This window comes from Lissotriton helveticus, chromosome 4_1, assembly GCF_964261635.1.
Source record: "Lissotriton helveticus chromosome 4_1, aLisHel1.1, whole genome shotgun sequence".
In the NCBI taxonomy this organism is placed as follows: domain Eukaryota; kingdom Metazoa; phylum Chordata; class Amphibia; order Caudata; family Salamandridae; genus Lissotriton; species Lissotriton helveticus.
Window position 1 is genome coordinate 100,362,513 of NC_136063.1, and position 27,350 is coordinate 100,389,862.

General features: G+C 48.2%; 1 protein-coding gene across 5 annotated transcripts in view; it reads right to left on the minus strand.

The window, feature by feature from the left end:
- MROH1 (maestro heat like repeat family member 1) overlaps window positions 1-27,350 on the minus strand; it is a 2,054,050-nt gene that overhangs the window by 308,427 nt on the left and 1,718,273 nt on the right. For all 5 annotated transcript variants that reach the window (XM_078686516.1, XM_078686513.1, XM_078686514.1 and 2 more), the window contains one exon: window positions 24,769-24,915. In XM_078686516.1, coding sequence (XP_078542642.1) covers window positions 24,769-24,915 — 147 coding nt within the window. The remainder of the gene's footprint in view (window positions 1-24,768; window positions 24,916-27,350) is intronic.

Here is a 27,350-nt window from a genome sequence, read left to right on the forward strand (position 1 = left end):
TATTGATGATTGGTTGTAAGTCAACCTTATAAACCAGCTATCCTAGTAGCATGGATACGAGCAGTCTAAGGCTAAGACTCTAGAGGGCGTGTTAAGCCAGCTGTTTTACCATCACATATACCCCTTGAACACCAAGTGAAAGGACACCACACAAGTTGTTATGAAAATAAATGTATATTTATTTCTAACAAGACTACCCTGGCTCTTTATGAGACAGGGAGCTAAGCACACAACAAAACTCTTACGAAAATACTTAAAGTCGCACAATTTACACAAGTGCCCGAGGGGCACGCAAAACCATATACACAAAAAGTGGAATGCGAAATTACTAGCAGGTAAGTACTATTCTCATAGGCTTTAGAATCGCTAGGACTGGACTACTGAACCTTTAGATTACAAGCAGGAGACCTAGGGACGTCGTGTGCAGAGTGGGAACTCTCACGCGTAAGGCGGGAAAAAGTCTATGGAGGCTAGTAAAGACAAAGTTACTGTTCTCGGGCGAACCCGACTAGGTGGGTCGAAAACAAGAGTGGATCCGAACACTTGGAGTGTTGGACTATGCTGGAGCACCGGAGTACTCGGTTTACCTAGCCCAGGGGCTGCGGCTGCATAGGGTTCAAGTTGCGTCGGGAACCCTCGTTGACGAACCAGGAGCCTGAACAAAGAAGTTGCTGGCAGGCGGCCAGTGAAGAAGTTCGTGGTGATCCAAGCCTGGATCAGGGAAGAAGAAGACCTGTAAGCAGAGGGGACCAAGTTCTGAATCACTAGCCAGTGATTTAGGTGGGCACCAGGATGGCACCGGACGAAGTCACCTCGACCAGGTGAGTGGGCGCTGCTGGGCTCTGCAGTCTCTCGGACCAGGAGGCGTTGTCGGCGACCAGGATGGAGGTGCCAGCTGTTCCACGAAGGTGTCTGCTGTCGACGTCGCTGGACCCAGGATTGGGGCAACAAGTCTTGGCAAATGCAAGCCCACGCGGTGGACTTCAAATGGAGTCTGGAGTGGACCAGGAGGGTCCAGGGTGCTCCTCTGTTGGAGGGGAGCAAGGGCTAATCTGGAGCAACCAGACCAGCGGTGTTTGTCGTCGTGAAGCATCGTAAAAGGGGCCACTAGCCAACGGGCAAGTGACCGGGACAACGCGGTGAGCAGCAAAGAGCAGAAGGGCCCCACGCAGATCTCGTGGATGCAGGGGGGCTGAACTTCGGTGCTGGAGCTGCTCAGGGTCGGGGCTTCTCTTACCCCAAAGCACTCAGTCGAGGGTCACTCGGTGGTCGTGCTGGACAAGCGTCGTGCAGTCTTGATGATGGCCGGTCCCTCGAGGTCTCGTCGCACCCACGGGTCTCAGCTGGGCTGAAGATGTAGGTTGAGGTCAGAGGTGCCAGGGAAGCCGGTTCTCGTCGAGCTGGGCAGTCTTGATCCGGAGGAGAGACTTACAGCAGACCGCGATGCTTGGTTGGTGCCTGCTGCTGCAGGGTGACTACTCCTTAGTCACAAGGGAGAAATCTTAGGAAGAGTCTTGAGTTCCTCTCGTAGAAAGTCGGTTCAGGATTCAAAGATTGATCTAATTTGGAAGGGGGCCTGCTCCTACCTTTATCTTGCAAAAGGGGGCTGGCACGCGACTAAGTCCTGCCCTATGGGTGGGACTAGGAGGGGGGTGGTTACACCCCTCTCCTTTGGCGGGCTTTTCCCCAGCTCAGGGGCTGGTGTGCCCCTGGAACTGGTTCAAGCCGGCCTATGCATAGTGAGCACCGGGGTGCCACTTGCAGTCACCTTCCTCTAAAGCCCTGCCTACCTAGGATACACAAAATCCTGTCTGGGACGGTGCTGGCACCGCCCCTGACAGGAAACCCTTTGTCCTTGCCTCCTGCGCTGGGAGGACTCCCAGCAACAGGAGGGCAGACTTGTGTCTCGGTGGCAGCATCCATCTTGTGGAGCTGAGGCTATGTCTGACTTTAACCGGGGTTACAGGTTACCAACATGTCGTGTCCCTCTAGAAGGGTGGAATGCTAACCCAGTCGCCAGAATTGGCGAGGGGTTAGTATTCCAATTCGTATGACACCTTACTCGACATGTTTTGATAAAGCGATACCAGAGTTGGCATATAACCGCGAGGATTATAATGCACTTAAGAGTATATGGTATAGCGTTATCATGGAACAGCTATTAGGACTTGGTTCCGCAAGCTGCAAACGGGCTCAGCTCATGCCAGAGCACCATTTCACATTATTCCAAGCACTCTGCCTTCAGGATTGTTAAGGCCTGCCATAGGAGTGACTGATAGGAATATATGTGTCCATTTTAGGGTTAGATATAGGAATACTATATCTAAAGCAAAGGGTGATTACACCACTTTGCCCCAGCTGTCAAGCAGCCAGTTGTGTCAGATTTGGATGGCCAGCCAGGGGTGGCATAATACATGCTGCAGCCCCTGGTAGGCCCTGGGTACACCTATGCCCTGGGTACCTAAGGTACACTGTACAGGGACTGATAAGGTGACTCAGTATCCAATTAGATATGTACCTAAGGTACATTTATTTATTTATTTATTTATTTTATTTTGAAAGTTTTGTATAGCGCGAACAAGATCTTCGCAGATATCAGAGCGCTTTACAGCGGAGGGGAGCATGTATACGCAGATACATCAGTCATGTTAACAGTACATTGAAGTGATATCATAAAACAATCAAGTAAATCAATTTAATTTGGAATGGAATCCATGGAATCCATTTTACAGAGAGAGCAGTAGGCCTGGGGTCCTGAATAGCAGGGCCCCAGGTCAACTAAGTCAGAAAACCAGCAAAACACCAGGCAAAAAAGTTGGGGGTAACCATAGTCAGGGATCTACCTTCCTACACCAGACTTCTTAGAAGACGCACTATCCATCTTCACAGATGGAGGAAGCTTCTTTGAAACACTGGGTCCAGAAAAATCCAGAGAAGGCTTGGCCTGTTTTGCCACTTTCGCCTTGGGAGATGATACTTCAACTCCAGCCTTCCTCTTACTGGAAATATGAGAAGAACCAGAGGCAATGCTTCCTACCTCAGACAAAGGGTCGTCTTTGTCTTTTAGTCTGTTTAGCCACAACAGCAGTCTTCCTTCTCTGTCCATGATGGTCTTAGGGGGAAAGGTCCGGCAGATCTTGCACTCCTTTGCCTTATGGTCAGGATAAAGGCAATATAAACATTTCTTGTGGGGATCTTCTTTGAATAATCTAAGTTTTCCACAAGAATCACAGGACCTAAACAGAGACTTAGAAGTAGACATTTGAAAGTCTTGAAGGAAATAGTGGTCTTGAAGAAAAAACTGAGCAGAGCTCAGGGAGACTCCCTTCACACGACGTGCGGTAGAAAATCTGAGAGCCTGAGCCTCTGGGGAGAACATTCTGGTGGGTGATGTCGCCTGATTGGCTGCAGTTTGGACTAACACATAATGACTAAGATGGTCACGAGTGTGGAAGTTTTTTCTACTGTAGCTGGTGCTACTTACTTCCTGGTTTGGTATTTCTGATATTTGCTATATATTTATGGCATAATTATTGCTTTTTTATATACCGTGGGACTCCTACTCCGACGACGGGGAATGATTCAGGCATGTGAATCTATGAAAGACACCCCTAATACTGGAGAAGAGAAGAACCTCTGAAAGGGAGGCAGAGCGCGGATCCACAGACTTTGCTGTGCACCATGCCACAAATTTGTTCCACCTGCAGGTGTATACCGTTTTTGTGGAGGGACGCCTGGCTGCCAGAATCACATCACAAACTTCAGGAGGCAAGTCAAATGGTCTCAACTGCCGCCGCTCAATCTCCACGCATGTAGGTGGAGACTGGACAGGTTCGGGTGGAGGACCGTCCCCTGCTGCTGCGACAGAAGGTCCTCCTGAAGAGGCAGACGAATCGGGGGATCGACTGACATGCTGAGTAGTTCGGGATACCAGTATCTTTGTGCCCAGTCCAGGGCCACAAGGATGACTTGGGCCAGGTCTTGACTTATCTTCAGCACTCTGGGCAGGAGTGGCATAGGCGGAAAGGCGTACAACAGACCGCAGCTCCACTCGCGTCGAAAAGCGTCGCCGAGCGAGTGCCGCCTTGGAAATTCCAATGCGCAGAACTGATGACATTGCGCATTCTCTTCGGTGGCGAATAGATCTAACCAAGGCTCTCCCCACTGCTGAAAGAGACCTTGCACCACGTCCGAGTTCAGACGCCATTCGTGATCCATCATGCACCGGCAGCTGAGTTCGTCTGCCCTGGCGTTCAGGGAACCTGCCAGGTGTTGAACCACCAGGGTGACGCCCTGGTGTTCCAGCCATTGCAAGAGACGCAGAGCTTCCTGGCAAAGGGTCCAACGTATAACGTATAAGGCAGATTGTCAATGCCAATTGGCATATTTTGAATTGCAACCCGTCCTCCACGTCGATCTTAGCCAAACCTCTATTTGCACACAGGAGAAATCGCAATCTGAAAGACAAAATAGTTCATTCTAAATTTAATTCCAAGCTACCCAATGTTAAACAGACTCAGAGATCACTACTGACCAATCTGCCAGTGCGAGGCACAGTTCCCTGTTCCTCTTGCAAATCTTGCAAGAATATCCTGGCTGGAGAGATGTTTACCCACAATGGCTCCACCTTTAAAGCAACAGACCTATGGAATTGTAAAACCACCAATGTGGTTTATTTTATCAGCTGCCCATGTGGCATGGGGTATGTCGGCGAAACGTGTAGGTCGATTCAAACACGACTTACAGAGCACAGATCGGCCATTAAAACTCAGAAACTGAATGCGCCTCTAGTGAAACATTTTCTTGATTTACAACACAAACCGGAAGACCTACATTGGCGCATCCTAGAAAAGATCAAAACCCCAGACAGTAAAGGAGGATGTGCTATCCGTAAAAAACCCGAGGTCTACTGGATTTTTGTTCTGGATACACATAAAAGGGGATTAAATAATGAAACTCCCTGGGAGAATGCCATCTGTTTGTAATAGAAACAATATTTGTACCGGCAGTCTGTATGTCCATCCCTTCTGTGTCTTTGATCCAGGAATGGTCAGAAAATTTGCTAAAAATTAACATGAATTAGTAATCTGTGTCCTTATTGAGGTTTCTTCTTAATATCTCCTCCTATCCTCAAATATAACTTTTTCAAAAAATAGGAATCCCCCCTTTCCCCTAGTCGGTGTACATAGAAAGCACCCTGGTATTTGCCCTTGTATCAGGAATTCTGAGCCAGTAACTCTGCATCATGAAGGGGTTTCTCTAGTTCAGTAAGATCCCCCAACAGCGGCCTATGACAGATCCGTGGCCTATAGGCTGATCGAGTTATATATCAGTATATTTTTTGTGACTGGGATATTATTATTCCCATTCAGACATTTTTCGAGATCATTCAGTATATCTCGGGTACTGGTAATCATGTGACGATATAGACACATTTTGGATATTTCGGATGTCTTTCTTTGACCCTCCTTTCGCCGCTCGAATTGCGTTAGTGGTTCCACCCTTATCAATATTGATATCTATGCTCATTGAAGCATTACTATTTACAGGTGTCAGTTTGTTCCACCTTTATCAACATCGATATCTGTGGTACTTCCCCTTTAAAACGAGGCATCGACGGGCTGACACGTCAGCGCAGGCAATCCAGCCATCCTCTTTTTAAGGAGTGGCGTGTCATCATGTCGGGTTAACCATCATTTCCAACGGCTGCGGGACGCCAACAGATATCCTAAACGTGGCTCCCACAGGTTGATGTCACGGTTCGGTTTCTATCATAATCGGTAAGCAAATTGCCCCCTTTTTCTTTGAAACCACACCTATTATCATATTATCTCGGTATATGTTTGTAACTGGTGGTTTGTCATATTTCCACACACAGTACCGAAGATATTCTTCCAACGGCTGCGGGACGCTAATAGACATCCTGAACGTGGCTCCCGCAGGCTGATGTTATCGTTCGTCCTTTAGCATATTCGGTAAGCGAGCTGTGCTCGACTTTGAAATTTTATTTCCAATTATATCTCCTAAGTATTGGTTTGTAACAGGGGGCTGTTATATTTCCACCCTCAGTACCGAAGATACATTTCCAACGGCTGCGGGACGCCAACAGATATCCTGACCGTGGCTCCCGCAGGTTGATGTTATTGTTCGTCGCCTAGCATATTCGGTAAGCGAGTGGGCCATGGCCCCCCCCACGCCAAACAACCCCCCTTAGAACTTGCATTTTCAATCACACCTCGCATGTATTTGTTTGTAACTGGGGGTTGTCGTATTTCCACCCTTAGTACCGAAGTTAGAGAAGCTGAACGAGAGCGGATATCCTGAGCGTGGCTCCCTCTTGTTTATGTTACCGCGAACCATATTCGGTGAGTTAACTTTCTTCGTCCTTGAAAGCGACCTGCCTCTTTTCTCGAGATTGTACTTGCAATTGAATCACCCATGCATTTGTTCGTAATTGGTAGCCTGTCGTATTTCCACTCTTAGTACTGAACACACTGGTGCTGGACGCTAGCAGGTATTCCGAGTGCGGCTCCTCTTGGTTTATGCCACTGTCCATCTTGGATCATATTCGGTAAGTTAGTTGTCTTTATCCCCGAAATTGCATCAACAATTTAAATCAAATATGTATTTACAAATAGAGGTTGGTCTTATCTTTATCTTTAGTACCGGAGACTGACAGTTGGCTTCTTCTTGTACCCAGACGAAAAATTTCGTCTTTTTAACAAACTCGGTAAGATCCTGAGATTTTCAGCTTAAAACTACATTCCGAACATAAATTAACAGTGTATAGAATGGCAACTAGAGGTTCGCTACCATTTTTCCTTTCCCAGTACCACAGCTTGATAGACGCTCACTAGTGTTTTCAGTGCATGTTAATAGAGACAGGCCCCTGATTTACTTTACCATCTCTAAGACTGGGAGAGCATACTGGTTTTCTTTCATGTGGTTCGTATATTCTGCTTTAGGTTTAAATGGGATGAAATCTCCTCCGTTTGAACAGTCTCATGTCGAGATACCTTACCAAGATCCCCTTTTATTGTATCAATATACCACTGCTCAAATATATAATGATTAGTTTGTACCTTATGTAGCTACACTGTTTAGCTGCACAAGTAGGGAGTTAATGGTATGCAAGCACAGCCATATGTACATGTATTGCTATGTTGATGATGGGAGTTTGAGATTACTCCTTTGTGTTTTTAATGTGTTTTTTATATATGTCTTTCAGAATGTATTGTGGCTCCTGAAGAAGGCGTTCTCGTGATAACGCCGAAACGCGCGTCGATGACTAATATTGTTCGCCACTGTTTTAACACTTTTTGTGCAATTGTGCTATAAATACATTATTTGTATATAATCGATTGTTTATATGATTACCTGGTTTTTATGTTCTCGCATCAAATGTTTTTAATATGAATATGTACACTTAGCAATAAATGCAAGTTTGTTTTTCTTATTTGGGTTTGTGCTTTCTACTTTCCTCCTCCCCGCATGTATTATCAATTGTTTATTTTTCTCACAAAGGGTCCACGACCCCACCCCGCCCTATTTGTTGCAGTACCATATGGCGGTGGCGTTGTCCGTGAACACTTGCACTACACTTCCCCGGACAGAGGGAAGGAATGCCTTCAGTGCAAATCGGATCGCCCGCAGCCCCAGAAGGTTGACATGGAGCCGGGACTCCGCCGGAGACCAGAGGTCTCTGATCTCCCTCTCTCCCATGTGGCCCTCCCCATCCCAGGAGGACGCACCTGTCACCAATACATGCTCCGGTTGGGGTAGGGAGACAGATATGCTGCTGACCCAATAGCGGTTCGTGAGCCACCACTGCAACTGACTCTCAGTGCCCTCCGAGATCAGGACGTGGTTGGACAGGTTGCCCTGATGCTGTGCCCACTGAAAATTCAGGTCCCAATGCAGAGCCACCTGGCGTGATGCACCAGAAGGCTGCAGGAGGCCATCAGCCCCAGGAGCCGCAGCGTCAACCTGACCGAAACTCGGGATAAAGGCTGAAAGATCGGAATCAGAGCCTCAATATCCCGAACCCGCTGTTTGAGGGGAAAAAACCGAAACTGCGCCGAGTCCAGAACCGCTCAGATGAAAAAGAGCTTCTGAGAGGGGCACAGGTGCGACTTCGGCACGTTGATGAGAACCCCAGCGAGTGCAGGAGGTCGGTCGTAGTCTGGAAGTGGGAGACGGCTGTCTGGGGCAAGCCCGCCTTCAACAACCAGTCGTCACGATTGGGGAAGATTGAAACCCCTGATCTGCGCAGATGAGCTGCGACCACCGCCATCACTTTCGTGAACACCCGAGGCACTGGTAAAGCCGAAGGGGAGCACGGTAAACTGAAAGTACTCGTGGCCTACCGTGAACCGCAGGTAGCGCCGGTGGGCCTGCAGGACGGGGATGTGGAAATACGTGTCCTGCAAGTCCAACGCTACCATCCAGTCTCCTGGGTCCATGGTAGCCAGGACCTGAGCCAAAGTCAGCATCTTGAACTTCTCCTTCCGGAGGAAGCCGTTGCCGCTCTGTAGATCAAAGATAGGGCGTAGGCCTCCTTTGTCCTTCTTGGGTACCAGAAAGTAGTGGGAATAGCAACCACGTTGTACTTCTGGCCTAGGAACGCGCTCAATAGCCCCCTTGGCCAAGAGGGCCATAACTTCCTCCTGCAGAAGTTTCAAGTGATCCCACAACATGGGGTGGTACTGCGTGGCATGGCTGGAGGGGTCGCCTCGAAGGGGAGGGAGTAGTCCCTTCGGACGATTTGCAGCACCCACCTGTCCGACATGATGGTACGCCAGTGGAGGAGGTGATGGCGAACCCTGCCCCCCACTGGCATTGAATGGTCCTGAAATGCTGGACTAGGAAGGCTTAGAGGCAGATGCTGCAGGAGCGGGTGTGGACTGACCCTGCCGTTGTCCCCCAGCACCGCCACGGCGGTAACCACATCGCGACCGTGTTGAGACAGGTTCTGCGGCCTGTGGCTGGCTGGATGTGTGGGGGCGCCCCTTCCTTGGCCACGAAAGGGGCGAAAAGCGGAAGTTAGCTGGCGCTGGCCTAGGCCCAAGGACTTGGCCGTAGCCCTGGAGTCCTTGAAACGTTCCAGCGCACTGTCCGCTTTGTTGCCAAAAAGGCGACGGCCATCGAAGAGCATGTCCACGAGCGAGGCCTGGACATCCCCTGAAAAGTTGGCGGACCTCAGCCAGACGTGGCGGCGAACCGCCACTGTCATTGCAATCGCCCTACCCAGCGAGTCCATGGTGTCGAGTCCACACCGTATTGAGTAGCATGCTGCATCCCGCCCTTACGCCAGGGCTTGGGTGAGCTTTGCCCGGGCCTCCTACGGGCACTGAGGCAGCACCTCCGCAACTGTATCCCACAAAGAGTGGGTGTAACAGCCCAAAAGGCAGGCGGTGTTGAAAGACCGCAGCCCCAAACTCAAGGAGGAGAACAGTTTCTTCCCAAACTGATCATACCTTTTGGATTCCCGATCCAGAGGAGTGGTCCGGAATGCGGTTTGAGACGTAGAGGCCTGGATCACCAGGCTCTCGGAGGTGGGGTGAACGGACAGGAAGCTAGGGTCGCCCGGAGCCAGGCTGTGGCATCGGGCCACGTTCTGATCCACAGGAAGGCCGGTGGAGGGCTTGGACCAGGTGCCCAGCAGAACGTCAGGGAGGGCTTCGTTATACGGCAGTAGATGCTCCGAGGAGCTTGCCTGCGGTTTGAGCACCTCAGTGAGGAGGCTAGTCCTCACGGCCGCAACAGGGAGCTCAAGAGCCAAGGCCTTGGCTGCCCTAGTCAACACCACGCTGTAAGCAGCCCCCTCCTCCGTAGCCACGGAGGGAGGCGAGACGAATCCAGTGTCTGGCGAAGTGTCCAGACCTCTGGTCTCCTCAAGCTTGTCTGCCCAGTCCTGGATCAACTGGCACTGAAGTGCCAAAGAGTCCTCAGACCCCTCCCAGTCCTCCTCGCCATCCATCTCCTGATAGTCAGAGAATACTGATGGAGCTGGGTCGTAGGTGAATTGCTCAACCATCGGTGCCTGAGACGGCGCCGGTCGAACGGACCGGGGCTGGGACTGGGGACGACGTCGTGGGCGACACCCTTGGGGTCGGCGCCAGCGGAGGAGTCGTAAGGTTGACTGGTGACGACCTGGATCCAGGCCTGGATCCTGTGGGGCCCTGCGGTGTCGGGATCGGAGTCGACGACGGCGCCGGGGCCGAAGCACCCAAAGGCCCCGGGGTCGGAGCCGCCGGCCCGCTAGGGCTCCCAGACGGACCCATGGCCCCGAAGGCGCCTCAACAGGTTCCGACGGAGGGAAGTGAGTCCACATGGCCATGAGGAAGTCACGTATCTCCTCCGGCGTCGCGTGCAGCTCAGGGACCGGCGGGTAAGGGGCTGGACGCGGCGCTTGCGGCTCCACCGGACCCCCGGCCGCATCGCGCGAGCGTCGGGGGGAGTCAGAAGAGCGATGACGTCTCTTCGACTTCTTTTCGAATGCCTCGACTTACCTGAGGACTTGGAGCCCGAGTGGTGGTGACTCGTCGAGCGGCGATGACTGCAGCTCCGCGACCGGTCCCTCAACTTCCTTCTAGACCAGGAACTCGAGCGGCGCGAAGCCGACTGACGGAGCTTGAGTTGCTTACGGGACCGCTCCCCGTCTACCCTTCGAGGTCAAGGCAGGGCAGTCGGAGCGCAACTTGTCTTCGTGGTCGGCCCCGAGAAGGTAAAGGTACCAATGGTGGGGGTCAGTCACCGACATCAAGCGGTGACAGTCCTCGCAAGGTTTAAACCCAGGCATCCCTATTGGCACCGCGAGTCGAATGTCGACTCGAGAAGTGATCAAAATAGATCAAAAAAGGTAGTCAAAAAAGGGCTAAGAGTACTGCTCTTCCCGGATCTGCGCTTGCTGGTGCGGAAAAAAGAAGAACTGAGTACTCCGACGTCATCCCGGCGATCACGACGCCGACGACAGACGCGGAGCCGCAGACGCCTACCGACGCGCAGGAGTACTGCTGATGAAAACTTTCCGGATCCAGTCTGACGCCTGGGGATATTCTAAGGTAAGGAATCTAACACTAACCTGTTTCTTTCAGATATTTGTGGTATGTATCTATCCTCCCACTTGCTTGGGCTTTAACATTTGTGGGATTTTTTCAGGCATTCAACCAACCATGCATCTGATTCCTATCAGCCACTTATGCATGCATTGTATGCATGCATCACATGTATCCTTCTCTCTGTCAGTCATAAATATTAAATCTCGCCCGTCCTTCTTCCATCCACCCGTCTTTCCCTTTTTAGTTCAACACCAGGTGATCTGATCTGACTTTTAGTCTTCTCCATAAAACTTTCAAATCGGAGTTGAAATCAGATACAAGAGGCCATTGGTTACTCAATACTCCCGCCGCTAATGCCTTTACTAATGCCAATTAAAGGGTGTCTTCACTCTTCAAACATTCACAACAACTTCTTACTAAGTCTCAACAGTACAGTATACATACAGTACACCCTTGCAGTGAGTGTAATGTCAATAGTTAAGGATTATGAATCTAACTTACCACCGCCCGCCACTGGTGCTGGCTCACCCCCTGCAGCTCCAACCGCAACTGCCGCATCCTCGCCAGCTGCGTCGCCTTCGCTGCTGGCCCCGGCACTGGAGGTCGGTAGTGCGCCTAGAAAAAACATTACACATTTTTTAGGTGTCATATACACCTCCCCCTATTGGTCAGTAACAAGATTGAAAAATGAGTTAATAGTGATACATACATATACAACATACATCACTAGTAGTGGAGAAGTGTGACTCACCGGTTAGAGGAGGCAGACCCGGACGCAGAGGTCAGACCCGGGACCAGGGTTCAATCCCTGACGCGGCAGGGTCATGAGCTCAAAATGTCCACGGACTCGAATCATGGGTTCATACTCTGCAACTCTAGCTTGCTTAATCTCCACTACGGCCCCACCGCGATGGGATGCCTGGCTTTCACCTTGAGGATGCCCAGTAGGGGTTATCTCGCAGGGAAAAGCCAGGACGGGTTCCCAAAGCAAGCGCCTTGAGACCTTACGGTGAAAGGCGCTATATAAGAACGTATGATTTACGATTTTTTTTTATTTACTAGTACAAATCAGGTAGTAGTAGACACTAGTAGTTATATGGCCCCTTAGGTCATTCTAGTCTTTGCTTAGTTAGCCCGAGCCATGCAACCATTTATATTTGTGTCTTTTATTTATGCACACGTGACGTTACCTCGCAGCTTGTTGTATAAGACACCTTTGAGCCCACAGAACAAGTTACTTACCTTCGGTAACGCTTTTTCTGGTGGATACAGTATCTGCCTGTGGATTCCTCACCTTGTGAATATCCCCTTGCGTCAGCAACATTCGGAAATTCTTTTTGTAGCTTCGCGCCGACGTGGACGACGTCAGAGGCACGACACCGCGCGCGACTCCGCTGACGTCACCGACTCCATAATAGGCCCACGCTGGCGTGATGACATCAGTTCCGCCCTTTTTTCTGTGCCTTCGAGGCACACGGACGGACCGACATCAGTAGATATATACACAGTACACAAATGTCAAGATAACACACATAGTGTGAAAGCAATGCAGAAAAGCAATTGAAATAAAACTTTTCCTTTAACAATAAAAACATATTAACATCACAGTTACTCAGGTATAGAAAGTGGACAACGGGGAGGCGGGTGGGTGAGTGAGGAATCCACAGGCAGATACTGTATCCACCAGAAAAACCGTTACCGAAGGTAAGTAACTTGTTCTTCTGATGGATACATCTGCCAGTGGATTCCTCACCTTGTGAATAGATTTCCACAGCAGTCCCCACTCCCGGAGGAGGGTGTCCACTCTCCCATACCAGAAAATCCTGGAGGACAGAACGCGCAAAGTGGCCTTCCCTCCTCACTTCAGTATCCAAGCAGTAATGCTTCGCGAATGTGTGGAGGGAGGCCCAAGTTGCCACTTTACAAATATCCTCAACAGGTACACCGCTCGACAAAGCAGATGTTGAAGACTTTGCTCTAGTAAAGTGGGCTCTCATACCCTCTGGAGGTTCCTTACCAGCCAGGGCGTAGCAGATCTTGATGCATAGAATTATCCATCTCGAAAGTGTGCGCTCTTCCTTTCTTGCAACCAGCAAATCCAACAAACAGCTGCTCATCAACACGATAGTCCTTAGTCCTAACAAGATAAAACCTCACCGCCCTCTTAGGGTCCAGACGGTGAAGCCGCTCCTCCTCCTCGGATGGGTGAGGGGGAGGATAGAAGCTAGGAAGGGTAATGGACTGTCCTAGATGGAAGGGAGTTACCACCTTAGGCAGAAAAGCAGCCCTGGTCCTAAGAACCATTCGTTCAGCATGGATGGTAAAGAATGGGGGCTTTGAACTAAGAGCTTGAAGCTCACTTACCCTCCTTGCCGAGGTAATTGCAACTAGGAAAACCGTCTTAAAAGACAACAATCTCAAGGGACAATTATGTAGAGGTTCGAAAGGGGAACCCATCAGAAACGTAAGCACCAGATTCAAGTCCCATTGAGGCACAATAAAAGGAGCAGGAGGGAATTTATTTGTAAGGCCCTTCAGAAATCTTAAAACAATAGGAGATTTAAATAAGGACGGCTGATCCGGCAGGCAGAGAAAAGCCGATAAAGCTGAAAGATAACCTTTCACTGTAGCCACAGCAAAACCATGCTGCGCCAAAGAAAGAGCAAATAGAAGTATATCTGACAAACGAGACCTCAAAGGGTCAATGGACTTCTCCCCACACCAAGTCACAAATTTAGACCATCTGTAAGAATAGATTGACTTAGTGGAGTCACGCCTGGCCGAAAGAATGACATCCACCACATCATGTGGGAGAGAAAACAAATCAGGTTGCCCCGTTCAATCTCCAGGCATGACGGTGTAAGGTCTGGAGGTGGGGGTGTAGAACCTGCCCCTCCATCTGAGAGAGGAGATCTGCCCTGAAAGGGAGACAGAGCGGCGGGCACGAGGAGAGGTGGAGAAGATCTGTGTACCACACCCTTCTTGGCCAATCCGGGGCGACCAATATAACTTGGGCCCGGTCTTGGCGAAGCTTCCTCAGAACCAGAGGAATCAAGGGTATGGGAGGAAACGCGTAAAGGTGTTGCGAGTCCCAACTCAACTGAAACGCGTCCCCCAAGGCTCCCTGCATCGGAAACTGGAGGCTGCAGAATGTCGGGCAGTGAGCATTCTCGCGAGTGGCGAACGGATCCACCTGAGGAGTCCCCCACGTCCGAAAGACGTGAAGAGCTACCTCTGGATGAAGTCTCCACTCGTGGTCGGCTGAGAACTGCCGACTGAGACTGTCTTCATGCACGTTCAGAACTCCGGCCAGATGATTTGCCATCAGACAAATCTGATGATCCTGAACCCAGGACCAGAGACGCAGAGCCTCTCTGCAGAGACACTGCGACCCTACTCCTCCCTGCTTGTTTATATACCATGGTGGTGTTGTTCGTCAGGACCTGAACCGACCGACCGCGAAGGGAAGAAGGCCTTGAGCGCCAGACGTATCGCCCGCAATTCCAGAAGGTTGATGTGAAGCAACCTTTCCTCTGGAGACCAAAGATCCTTGATCTCCAGATCCCCCAGATGAGCACCCCACCCTAGAGTGGACGCATCAGTTATCACTGTGGCCACCGCTGGAGGAAGTTGGAAAGGCTTTCCTTGAGACAGAATGCCCTCCACACTCCACCAAGACAGATCCGCTGCAGTTTCTCTGGAGATCCTGATCGACTCCCTGAGATCTCCGTTGTGTTGATACCACTGCCTGCTGAGGCATCACTGGAGTGTCCTCATATGCCAGCGTGCATGGATGACCAACAGAATGCAAGAAGCCATCAGACCGAGCAGACGAAGGACCTTCAGGTCTGGACTGACCGCTCCATTGTGAAATAAAGGAATAATTTCCTGTATGTCGCGAATCCTTTGAGGTGGAGGGAATGCCCGACATACAGTAGTATCCAGTACTGCACCTATGAACAGGTTGCGCTGGGAGGGCACCAGGTGAGATTTGGGTACATTTATTGAAAAACCCAACCTGTACAACAACTGAGTTGTGACTTGCAGATGATGGAGCACTTTCTCCAGAGATTCTGCTTTGATCAGCCAATCGTCCAGATAAGGGAATACCGGAACCCCTGACCTTCTGAGATGTGCAGCCACCACTGCCATCACCTTGGTGAAGACTCGAGGCGCAGTAGTAAGACCAAACGGAAGGACCGCAAACTGGTGGTGCTGCGATCCTACCGTAAAACGGAGATACTTCCTGTGCAACTTCAGAATGGGGATGTGGAAATACGCATCCTGCAATTCGATCGACACCATCCAGTCTTCTTCCAGCAGCGCTTGAAAAATCTGCGCAAGGGTGAGCATCTTGAACTTCTCCTGCTTCAGGTAAAGGTCCAAGATCCTGAGATCCAGGATTGGACGAAGTCTGCCATCCTTTTTGGGGATCAGGAAATACCAGGAATAGCACCCCTGACCCCTCTCCTGCTCTGGAACCACCTATATCGCACCCTTTCTGAACAGAGCCAGGACTTCTTCCTGCAAGAGTAGCAGATGGTCCTCCGCACAAAAACCTTGGCAAGGAGGGTAATTGGGGGGAAATTCCCAAAAGGGAAGAGCATACCCATTCTCCACGAGATTGAGAACCCAAAGATCCGATGTAATCAATTCCCAATCTCGTAGAAAATGGGTAAGCCGGCCCCCCACTGGGCCCACATGATCCGGAATGGCGGATCTAGGGCTGCTTTGCTGTGGTGGCAGGGGGTTTGGAAGAGGTAGAGGAGGAGGAGGCCTGACGACCTCTAGGACGAGCTCTTTGTCTGCCTCTGTACGACTTATACAGCGTATTTTGCTGCTGTTGCTGCTGCTGAGGCTGCCTGTAGGTCCGAAAAGAAGACCTGCCAAAACCTCTGAACCTCTTCCCGGTAGTACCTCTGGACTGCAGGCCCAAAGATCTCGCTGTCGCTCTGCAGTCCTTGAATCTTTCTAAGGCAGCATCAGCCTTCTTTCCAAACAAACCTGACCCATCAAAGGGCAAATCCATCAAGGCAGCTTGGACATCCGCAGAGAACTCAGATGATTTAATCCATGCCGCTCTTCTTGTGGCCACAGAAGAACCCATCATTCTTGCTACCGAGTCAGCAGTGTCCAGACCACTCTGAATGACCTGTCTAGCGGCAGCCTGAGTGTTAATAATCACTTCTTGAAAATCCTTCCTATCCTCCTCAGGAAGCTTTGGAACCAGCTGTTTTACTGAATCCATCAATGCATGGATATAGCGTCCCATTAGACAAGTTGGATTAGTTGATGTAAGCGCCATGCCTGCCGAGGAAAATACTTTTTTAGCAGCCTGGTCCTGCTTCTTTGATTCCTTATCCCCAGGAACCTGTGGAAAAGCGCCCGCAGATTTTTTCGAGCAGGCCGCCTGCACAACCAAGCTCTCTGGCAAGGGGTGTGTGGATAAATAGTTCGGGTCACCAGGCGCCACCCTGTACCTTCTTGCAATCCCCTTCGAAACAGCAGGGGCTGTAAGAGGTCTTTTCCAGAGCTCAGTTATAGGCTCCACCAAAGCATCATTAAAAGGGAGCATAGGCTCGACCACAGAGGTAGGCGAATGAAGGACTTCAGTCAGTAAATTAGCTTTATACTCTGCAGTTGGAAGTGTTAAATTACACAAGTCTGCAGCCTTTCTTATGACCACGTGATAAGGTGTCACATCCTTAGAAGGGGCGTCAGAAATAGAGGAAAAATCCCAATCAGGGGACAGTTCAAGACCACTAGCCTCTCTCAGATCATCGAAAAGGTCCTCTGAATCTTGCAGCTCACCCTCTTCCATTCCTGCTTCACAAAACCCCTGCATGAATGAAGTCGACGGATCCAGAATCGACTCCGTCTGAGCCGGGCCGGCGTCGGGCCCGAAGCCGGAGGACCAGACCGCTGAACACGAGGTCGAATCGGTTTCGGCATCGAGGGTGTCGGCGTCGATGGTCTTGGCATCGAAGGCTTCGGCGGCGCGGAGTAAAGCCAAGGCGGCGTCGGAGCCGGCATAAATGGCGCAGGAGCATAAGACTGGGGGATACCCAGATTGTATGCTAATGGACCCGTGGGACCAACCGGTGCACCAGAGGGGTACATAGCTCTTGAATACACTACATACATAGCATTCAAGAACTGAGTAGGGTCCTGACCTGGAGCAGGAAAAGCTGGATAAGAGCTCACAGGCTGCTCTCGAGGGAGCGGAGTCTTCTCGACTTCGACCTCAACCTCAGGCTGGTGCACCGGGGTCAACGAACCCGCAGGCAACGGAGCCTCCTCTTCTCCTCCATCTTCTTCATCTCCTTCACCCTCCTGGTCAGAAGAATGAGTCGGAGCCGGAGAAGAATTCGACATCGGCTTCGGTGAATGAACAGGCGAAGCCTCACCTTCGGAGACTTGAACTCCTGGAGTCGGAGCCTCCACTTCTTTGCTAAGTAACTTCACCTGCGACTTCGGTCTCGAGCTCGAGTCCTTCCCAGAATGATGGCGAGACTCATGAGATCTCTTCTTGTGCTTCTTCCTTGAAGACTTGGAGTCATGCCCTAAAGACGTCCTCGAGCGCGACTTCAAGCAAGACCTCGACCTCGAACGACGATTCCGTGACCTCGACCTCTTCTTGTCCTTCCTGATCTTCAACTTTGCAACAAGGAGTTTCGCCTCCCTCTCACAGAGAGCCTTAGGATTCATTTTCTTGCAGGATGAACATTCCTCGACGTCATGGTCCGAACTCAAACACCAGACACGGCACTCGGGCGGATCCGTCATAGACACCTTCTTGCCGTACTCTCCACAGGGCTTGAATCCAGTCTTCTTCGTGGACATTTCGACACAAAGAAGCAAAAGGACACTGAAATGAAAGAAACAGTAACAAAGTTACCAACAGCTACAGAGGATCCCTGGAAACAGTTAGCGTCGACGACGTGGCAAAAAGGGAAGCGGAGTCGCGCGCGGTGTCGTGCCTCTGTGACGTCGTCCACGTCGGCGCGAAGCTACAAAAAGAATTTCCGAATGTTGCTGACGCAAGGGAATATTCACAAGGTGAGGAATACACTGGCAGATGTATCCATCAGAAATTAAAAACAAGAAGACTTACAAGAGCCAGCAGAAGAGCCCTCGTTGTTGTCCTCCTGTTGCTGTTCTGCTCCTCCGGCCGACTGAGACCCTGTCTACTTGCCCCTGGGTGCTGAACATGAAAGATATAAGAAAGAGAAAAACATCGATGATTGGTGTGAAACAAATAAAATATTTTCAAGGACAGTCGAAAAAACATTTATGTGAATAACAATTGCAATAAACAAATTGACCTATCTCATCTGGTCAACAAGTATCGGGGGATTCGCGGATCGACTACTTACTATTTATCAACACTAATCCAGTCTTCCATTCTGATTCCAGAATACTAACTAAGCCTAAGTAGTACTTACCACCTGACCTAGCCCACCTATTCTATGCCTGCCAATTGTACATTAAGTATGCATTTCCACTTCTTTTAGTCCTCAAAAGTGTATAAATGGTCAAAAGGAGGATACAGGACTACATTTTTGCATACACCAAATTGTTGGTTGATTGATTGGTGCTGATGTTCTGCTAGTGCTAAGCCTATTACCACTCATTGAACAAACTAAAAAAGGTTCTACTAAAGACTGGGGTAAGCACTAGCAGCGCGTGACTTAACAGAGGGGGCATCACCCATACCACAAAAAATTACAAAGTCATACTAAGTAACTGAACCCAAGTATCAATCCACCCCTATCTCTTAGTGACAAGACAAAGTAAGGACTAGAGTCACTATAGCATTACGTTGTTAGGGGTGGTCGGATCTGATCACAGGCATGAGTGTTCAACGTAGATTCCGCAGGGCGGCATAGAGTGCTCCTTTCCGCATTCGTATTAAAACCCCTGAGGTCTTGTTTGACATTCCCTAATTCACCTACTGCATTGTGTTGCGGTACTTTGAGACTCTCCCTAACGAGCAGAAAAGAGAGGTTCACCCAAGAATCATTGCTTGGCTTACTGCTTGGTTAGTGACCACGCCCCCTTTACTCAGCGTCCTGCTCAGTGAGGTCCCGTAGCGTTCCTGGTTCCTGTTTGCCTTCGTGTTCCCGTTTTCTCCTTTGATTCCTGAGCCTGTTGTACCTGCCCTAGATTCCCTGTTGGGTTCCCGGTATCCCTTTTTCGTTACCCGTATCTCTTCCTCCACCCTGCTTCTCATTTCCCGGCACCTCCTTCCCCGGTGCCTTTCTCCCTTTTCTGCCTTGAGTGCCTTCCGGTCCTTCTCGCCCCGTTTTTGGTTTGTGAGGCTTGTCCCCTAGCCCTTACCTCTTCGCCGTTCCTCTCTGGTGTTTGTTTAGAGTGGACGGAGGCTTTCTTTGTTGTTATTGTTTACGCGCTTCGTTCCATCTGCATTACACGAGCGGAACGTGTTGTCTGCAATACTTGCGTTGTCTTGTTGTCTTGTTGTGTGTACACCCGTTCCGCTCCGTCTTAAGTTTAAGAGCCGGACGGGGTGTGTGTATTGTGTGTGTCGTGTGATATATGTTACTCACTCCGCTCTGTCTTTAGTTTATGAGTCGGAAGTGGGAGTTTCCGTATCACTTTGTCTTTAGCTCTAAAAGTGATACGAGCCAGTCAGCAGCGGCTCTTGTGGCCCAGTCTTGCTCTGTATTCAGTTTAAGAGCAGGACTGGAATTGATTACCTTCTGCCTTGGAGGTATCCTTGCTGGTAGTCTCCCAGGGCCCCTTCAGTATCTCTTGGTTCTCGACTGGACTACCAGCTTAAAGCCCTGACGCTCACCTGTGAGGTAAGTGGAATGCTATGTTGAACACTTATGTATCAGTCCTGTAAATTACTGGTGAAGTTAGTGTTGTTGTACCTTTCGTTCCAGCTATCTCCTGCCATCAAGACTGCAGCTACATCGTCCCTGCTGGGGGAGAGTGGTATACTCCTTGGGAAAATTCCCCCCACACTTTTTGGGAGCAACTGACTTTGAGCGAGTTATCTCTTCTCACTTGGGTCGTTGCTGTTTGGAATTGTGTGGGACATTCGTCTTTGCTCCCGTGGACAAACATCCTCCTCTACAGGGGAGGACCCTTGACATACGTAACTTAATTTCTCTAAAATAAACTCTTACATAACCACGTTAAGCGTGCGCAAACGCAAAGTTGCAAACGAGTTAAATTAGTGGCGCAGAAGAGCACCTGTGTCATAACAATCAAAGAAGACTTTTAAACGTAATTTGCCTGTAATTTAAGCAGCAGCATTCTAGCTGCTTGAATAAAAAAGATATTCGCAATATATAACACAGAGCAGAAGAACAGACACTAATTAGCAATAATTAAATAGTTAATCACCAAGACCCAGGACCTCCACTCCTAGCAGGTCCTGCTCCCGGTCCAGGATATCGGACCACCGGTGCGTCAACTGGCTCTGGGTGCGCCGGACCCCAGAGCAGCAAAACACTGCCCGGTGCACCTTCCCCCACCGCTGCCGACGCTCCCGGAGCCCGTACCCAGACCTAGGCTTGCCACCTGTTGCCAGGGTTAAGGGGAGGTGGCGCTGCACAAAGAAAACCAGTGCAGCCAACTCCACCTCCCCAAATAAGGCCCGTACCTGCACCCCTTGTGGGCGCTGCCTTCCGCAATGAAGGCGGTCGCGGCTCGGGCTCCGGCGTTGAGCCCTTTGCCCTTTCCACATGGTTCTGGGGTAGGCAGGGCGGTAGAGAAAAGGTAAACCGTTTTTTTAAAGTAAGTAAAAGAAATGAAAAGAGCAGGCAATAGAAAAAGAGTGAAAAAGTAGTTAAAAATACACAAAAAATACACAAAAACCAAAAATATAGAAGCAGGAAAATAGTCTGAGAGATAATAAATAAGAAAGATAAAAAAAAAGTTTCTAGAAACAAAAGATTGAAAAGATAGAGGGAGGATTCAAAAGCAGGCCCCCAGAACCATAGCAATAGAGTTAAAAACAAGATGGTCGCGCCCATTGCCACCGCGTGGGCAAATTTGTGCGATATTTTGCCCCATAGCACGCAAAAAGCGGCACGAACATGTAAAAGCGTTCCCGAACAGGAAATACAGATAGCGAACGGGCGCGAGCATGCATTGCGCGACCAGGAACAGGAAATAAGCATCGCGGGCGGGCAAGTGAAAACAAGATGGCCGCGCCCATAGGCGACCGCATGTGCAAGTTGGCGACACATTTCCAACACGATCACGCAGAAAATATCGCGAACAGGCAGGAAAAGAACTTCCACGTCTTCGCGATATTTCTGCGTGTTTGCAGAGATTTTCAACATTTTCGCGAAGAGTTGCGTAATGCAATTACGCAAATTCCGCCCACCCCTAGTACATAGTAAATTAAATGTCAATTATTTTAAACCAGTAGGCAATTTACTGTAACTCAAATTTGTGTGCACCAAAAGCTCCTCCCAGGACCTCAAACATGATTCCAAGGTATATAACTCAAAACGGTGGAGGTAGTACTGTGAGTAGCAATGAAAATAGATGCTGTTGGAGGCGCTATTCAAAAAAGCTGTTTCTAAACTTAAATTTTTATATTTTTTTTCTAAACATGTGATCTATGTTTTTCCAGGAACTGTCTGCATCTAAAAATTGGGCTTTCTAGGCATGTTTTTTTTGTACTTCTGCCTCCAGTGCTACTTTCATTATTGTAGTCTTATTGTCACCTGCACAATGCCAGTATTTTACAGAGCACATACTACCAAACCTGAACCAGGAAATGAGGGCGGGTTGAACGCTGCATTTTATTGCAAAAAGTTGAACAACGGTGACTTGATATTAGGAATATTCTGTGACGCTCATGCAGTCAATCAAAAGAATTAAGCAAATCCAATGTCCTCCCCGCAGCAGCTGTCTATTTTGGTCACAAATTATGGAGTGTATACAAAATAACTCTTGTTATTAGGGGCAGATAAAACTCAGTGAGTGCAAAGCAGTGTTATTTAATCTTCCATTAAGACATACATAGACTTATCTACCCCGAAATAACACCGCTATTTTGTGAACAGTATCGCACAGCATAATTTGTAAAAGTTATGTGACAGACTAAAATCAACAAGTACTGGCAAAGCCATTTCACACTAGACAAAGCTAGCAAGCAGGAACTCTGTCTTTGCATAGACACACGCCTCGGACATGCAGGGAGATAGTCACACGCATATAGAGTATCATCGTGCACACGCGACACATGGTCTGTGCTTGCCAATCTCAGAGGCTACTCAGAGCGCATGGTATTAAGGGCTCGCTCTAAACGGTTCTGCTATAGGCCACCTGGCAGCAGCGCAACGTTCCCTCCTTCTCTGCAAAATGGAGGCCCAAAGCTGATGCCAAAAACTCTTAAAGTAGACTACAGCCTGGAAAAAAACCAGGTACCATAAAGAAATTAGAGCACCAAGATACTGACCACAGGCACCATCGCGACTCAATCACTGCCGAAAGGAAGAAAGCCGAGCAGCACACACAAAGTAGTTCCTAGTGCTGGTAGCACACATCAACTAGGAACAGATCATGGTATCTGGGGATTGATTATTAAAGTTGTCAAATGGAGCAGCATCAGTGGGTTCATGGATCTTTGTAAAATGTTGTGCCCATCACAGACTTTTGTTTCAACAAATGCTGTTCTCGTAGCGCAGTACATTGTAACAGATTATGTTACATTGATGGTGTTTTTTTGGCATTTTGCTGCTTCATTTCAAGAAGCAATGCTGCTTCGCAAGCAAAGCGGATTAACACAGTACTTGCCGATGGGAAACTGATAATACAGAGACACACAGAAAAACAGGAAATAGAATGCCTACAACCAATAGAAACTAGGAAAATTAAAGTGACAAGCACAATACCAATAAGAAGTGAAGAAGTAGTGAAGGCGGGATGTCAGTCCTTTTAAGATGTATTAAATACATTTATTTCACAAGCACAGCACAAGCGCTGTGCAGGCGAAACCTAAAAAAGGAAAAAAAAACCACTTCAGGCATCATGTACCACATAAGCTGTTAAAGACAGTATTGAAACAACATCTGCTACATGCAGGAACACCAATCTGGTGTAAACAAAAGACGGGCATGCCAATGCCCTAACAAGGCTAGCGCCTTACAAAAAAACAAAAATCCTCTGTCATCTATACAACCCAAGTATAGGGACAACTAAAGAACATAACAGAGAAAGCGATATTAAGACTCTGTACCACTTCGCTTGTCACAGAAGCACATCAATGCAGAGTCGGCCTGAGCCCCAAAAAGATGGGCACCATTAAAGTGCATATCAACCAAAGTAGCCTGGACAGCCTTTAAAAAACCTGAAGTTCTTAACCATGCACAATACCGTAGTGCCAGCAAAGATGACATGGCTCAACCTACTAAATCTGTAGTATCCATGCCACATCTAATTATCAGCTGTTAAGTATCAGAACGGAGGTTATCCGGAGAAGATAGCAACACAGTCTCCAAAGAATCCCACAAAACGAGGGATAAACACCCAAGAAGACTAGACATGTTTGTGGACCTTAAAGCAGAACTAGTCGAAGAAAAGATGTGCTTGCCACATGCATTTTCACTCCAAGACTCTATTCAAGGGAGACTTAGGCGGAGAATCCATATCCTGTGAAGCTGTATTAGCCCGAACTACAAGACTACAAATGGTAGGATGCCGGAGGAGACAAACTTGGTCTCCAGGAGCCTACGAGATAAAGCGCGGTTCACTCCAGCCCACTAGCCTCACTAAGTGCAGATATCTAATTCTCTTCCACTTGAGGTGGAACACTCTCAGAAATGGCCTGAAATGGCCCAGACTCCCCTGTAGCACCCTTCACAAGGAGGACTTAGAGCAAGAAATCAGTAGGGAGACCTCGATCTGACGGCGAACCCAAAGGACACTGAGCATACAATACTTGGACTTTTTAATGGTCGAGGGGTGCAAGAGGCTACACTGCTCACATTACCTTGACTCCAAGCATCACATGCAGTACTAATCGGGATCTGAGATGGATATGTGCCAATTGCAGTAGTGACACAGCTTAGACATTGTCTTCTTGGGAGGTGACATTTCCCTACTAACAGCAATATTTTTTTTATTTTTTAGACAATCTCATGACAAATTACTAAAGGGACAGAAACAATGTAGAGGAGCAGGTCTGGAACGGTGTCAAATGGAGCACAAAAAACAGAACTGGCATTTGTGCACTGCGGTGGCGGCTTTATGGCTCTAATGACGTCACTGTGGTGTCACTTCCCGCACAGAGATAGAGTCAGTGCCCTCTTAAGGCAAGAGAGATCTATAGAAAAGTTTCCAGATACAGTCTGGTGAGGAATCTATAGGTAAAAGGTTCTGTCAGAAATGGCCTTAAAAGGTCCTCCGGTATTAGGCACCATGAGGCTACTATCTCCAGATTTGCGACGTGAACAGCTCTAATGTCTCCAGGGACGAGGCCTGACTATACAAATACCTCTTTTAAATGAGTATCAGAATCATTTACAGAGGTTACATGTTCTGCTGTCTTTGTCAGACAAAAACAAATTGATATTGCATGTGAACAGTTTCTGCGATAGTGACATTACAGTTCAAGCTATGAGGTTAATTTAGTATTGATGGAGATTCTGTGACTGCTACATCAAAAACGTCTGTTTCCAACATGCATTAGTATGAGAGCCTTCCACAACATTAGCTCCCTTACCTGACTTGGTGATCCAGAAGCAATATTTCCAAGCCCTCTTACTGCCAGCATTCGCACAGTGACACAGCTGTCTTTCTGCCTTCCAGTCAGGTTGTCCATTATCGATTCAAAGAGATGCAGATCATTTACCACATTACTGTTAAGAAGCTGAAAAAACAAAATATCCCATATAATGAATAATGAATGAAAAACAAGTGAAAAACTGAATTTTGTTGTGCAAGCGTGTGTAATATGTTTCATGTATAAAATGAACAGTACCTGAAAATCTGAGTTTTATGTTGATATTGTAATAGTATCCGTAGGGCCGGTTCAAAGTTATACAACAAATCTTAGGGACAAATGCTTTTATATCTAGAACTTATATTCAAAATCATCTAACTCCTCAAAAGGACAGAGAGCCTTCCGCTAACTCAGGTTTTAAACTGACAACATTAGCTAAATATCTGTCCTTCCATAAGTTGCTACAGCAAAACAACATATTATGGAACTTCAGTCAGTGTATATGGCACACATATAAAGTGTTTATAAGATGCCTCCCCTTCAAGGTATTTCATCATTTAATGCCTGCATTTGACCGTATACTTCTCGACTACTCGATGTGGTTCTACGAGAAAAAGACTAAGAAAACTGTGAAATGGGCATGTTACACACTTATGGTAATGTTATTCCAGGTGTTTTGTTCTGATGAACAAGTTATTTACATTGGTAACATGCTTTCTGGTACAGACTCCATTCAGCTGCAGATTCCTCGCCTTCTCCAAATTTCCCAGGTGTCATAATGGATCTAGAACCTTTTCAGCAGTACCTCTGCACGCCAGTAGGTGGTACCTAGTGGCTCATACTGATGCTGTTCTGCTCTAGAAACGATGTGGGGAGCACATATGGGAGCCTCTCCCATGCGCCGATGTGAGTATCTTTCGAGAGTATCCATGCCCCCAGATGCAGTACTCTGTTGCAGGGATTCTAGTCAGAAACAGAACTATGCTTGGGACCACAGAACATCAATATGCAGGGACTGAGTCACCATACCACATCAGCACCTAAGGGTCCAAATTCAACTAGCTAATAGTGCTTCATTTCCCTCCCTAACGTTTCAAGATGAACAAGTGAATTGGCACCCCGGAACATGACATTCTAGACCCTCTCAGGGATTGCGGTAGCAGGCCATCTTTGTTTTCTCACTCATACATGTCCACAATAAATAAAAAAGAGACACGAAGAAAGCTTACTATCATGCTCGATTATGTAACTGTGCTGCAACTAGAAAACATATGCAGGTCAACAATATAATTAGCATAATTAAGAGACCATACACAATAAAAAGCCCAGTCATACTGACTGACAGACAGACAACCTAAACCTACCCTCCCTATGGAAGCATAATTATATATTATAGCTCTCTGGGATTAGTGGCGAACGCCATACCTGGCATACATAGATGGATGCTCTACATCTCAGCTAGTACTGCTCTCTTGTCTCTGGACCGTTGCTTTGCAAGAATAAATCCTCTCTATTTTCGAAAGGTCGAGTCCCAGCTTATATGATAAGAATTTTATGTTTGAAAGCAGCAGCTGGATTTCTTTATTATGTCTAGGTTTTAGTGTGTGACCACAGAGAGTAACAAGGAGCAGAGATGTTCCAACTAAATCCCAGCAGAAGAACGAAATACAAAAACGTGCAGCCTTTTTGTAAATAACAATGTGTCACAAAAATAAGTATGATGTTTTGTAATGTGTGTGCAGCAAAAGCGTCCCACAACGTGCACAGTTAGGCTAACATAGGGAAAAACGACAATGGGCTCCCTAGGGAACACACAACTACAAATGCAAAAAGGTGTGACCATAAATGAAATGAATGGAGGGTCAGTGAGGAATCTATGGCTACACAGAATAGAGAGAATGTTACAGAACTAACTTGTTCTTATCATAGCAACTTCTACACGCAGATTCCTCATCTTCTGAACAGATACCAAAACAGTGGTGGATCTGTGTATGCACTCAAACAAGAAAGTCCTGCAGGAGTGAGCATCTGCGAACTTGACAAACAAGTTACTTTTCTTTGGTCATGCTTTTTTTAGTCAAGAGTCTAACAGTAGGTTCCTCACCATGGAATATTCCCCAGGCGTCAGAGTGGACCAAGAACATTTTGAGCACTGATCAGTTCCACGTTGTTAGTGATGTGCACGTCCCCACGTAGGTGCCACTCTGGAGAGCTGAAATCAGTTTCTTCCATGACTATTTCCACACCAGGATGGGTAGTTAGGTTAGATTTTGCTTAATGGTCACATACTCCATCTAACAGGATTTTAGGGTGAAGAGCCCCTTACATATAATAGGGAGAATGGCTGGGCCAGTGAGCAATCTGCAGTTAGAGTCTCTACCTGAAAAAGCATTACCAAAGGTAATGAACTTGTTCTTATGGAGACTACTAACCACAGATACCTTACCTTAGAATAGATATCCAGCAATATTTAACAGGAGGTGGGTCTGCAAACAGCTAAAACCAGAAAATCCCCCGGAGGACCGAGCGAGCAACATTTCCACCTCGAAGGGCCTGATAGCCCAAGCAGTAGTGTTTTGTGA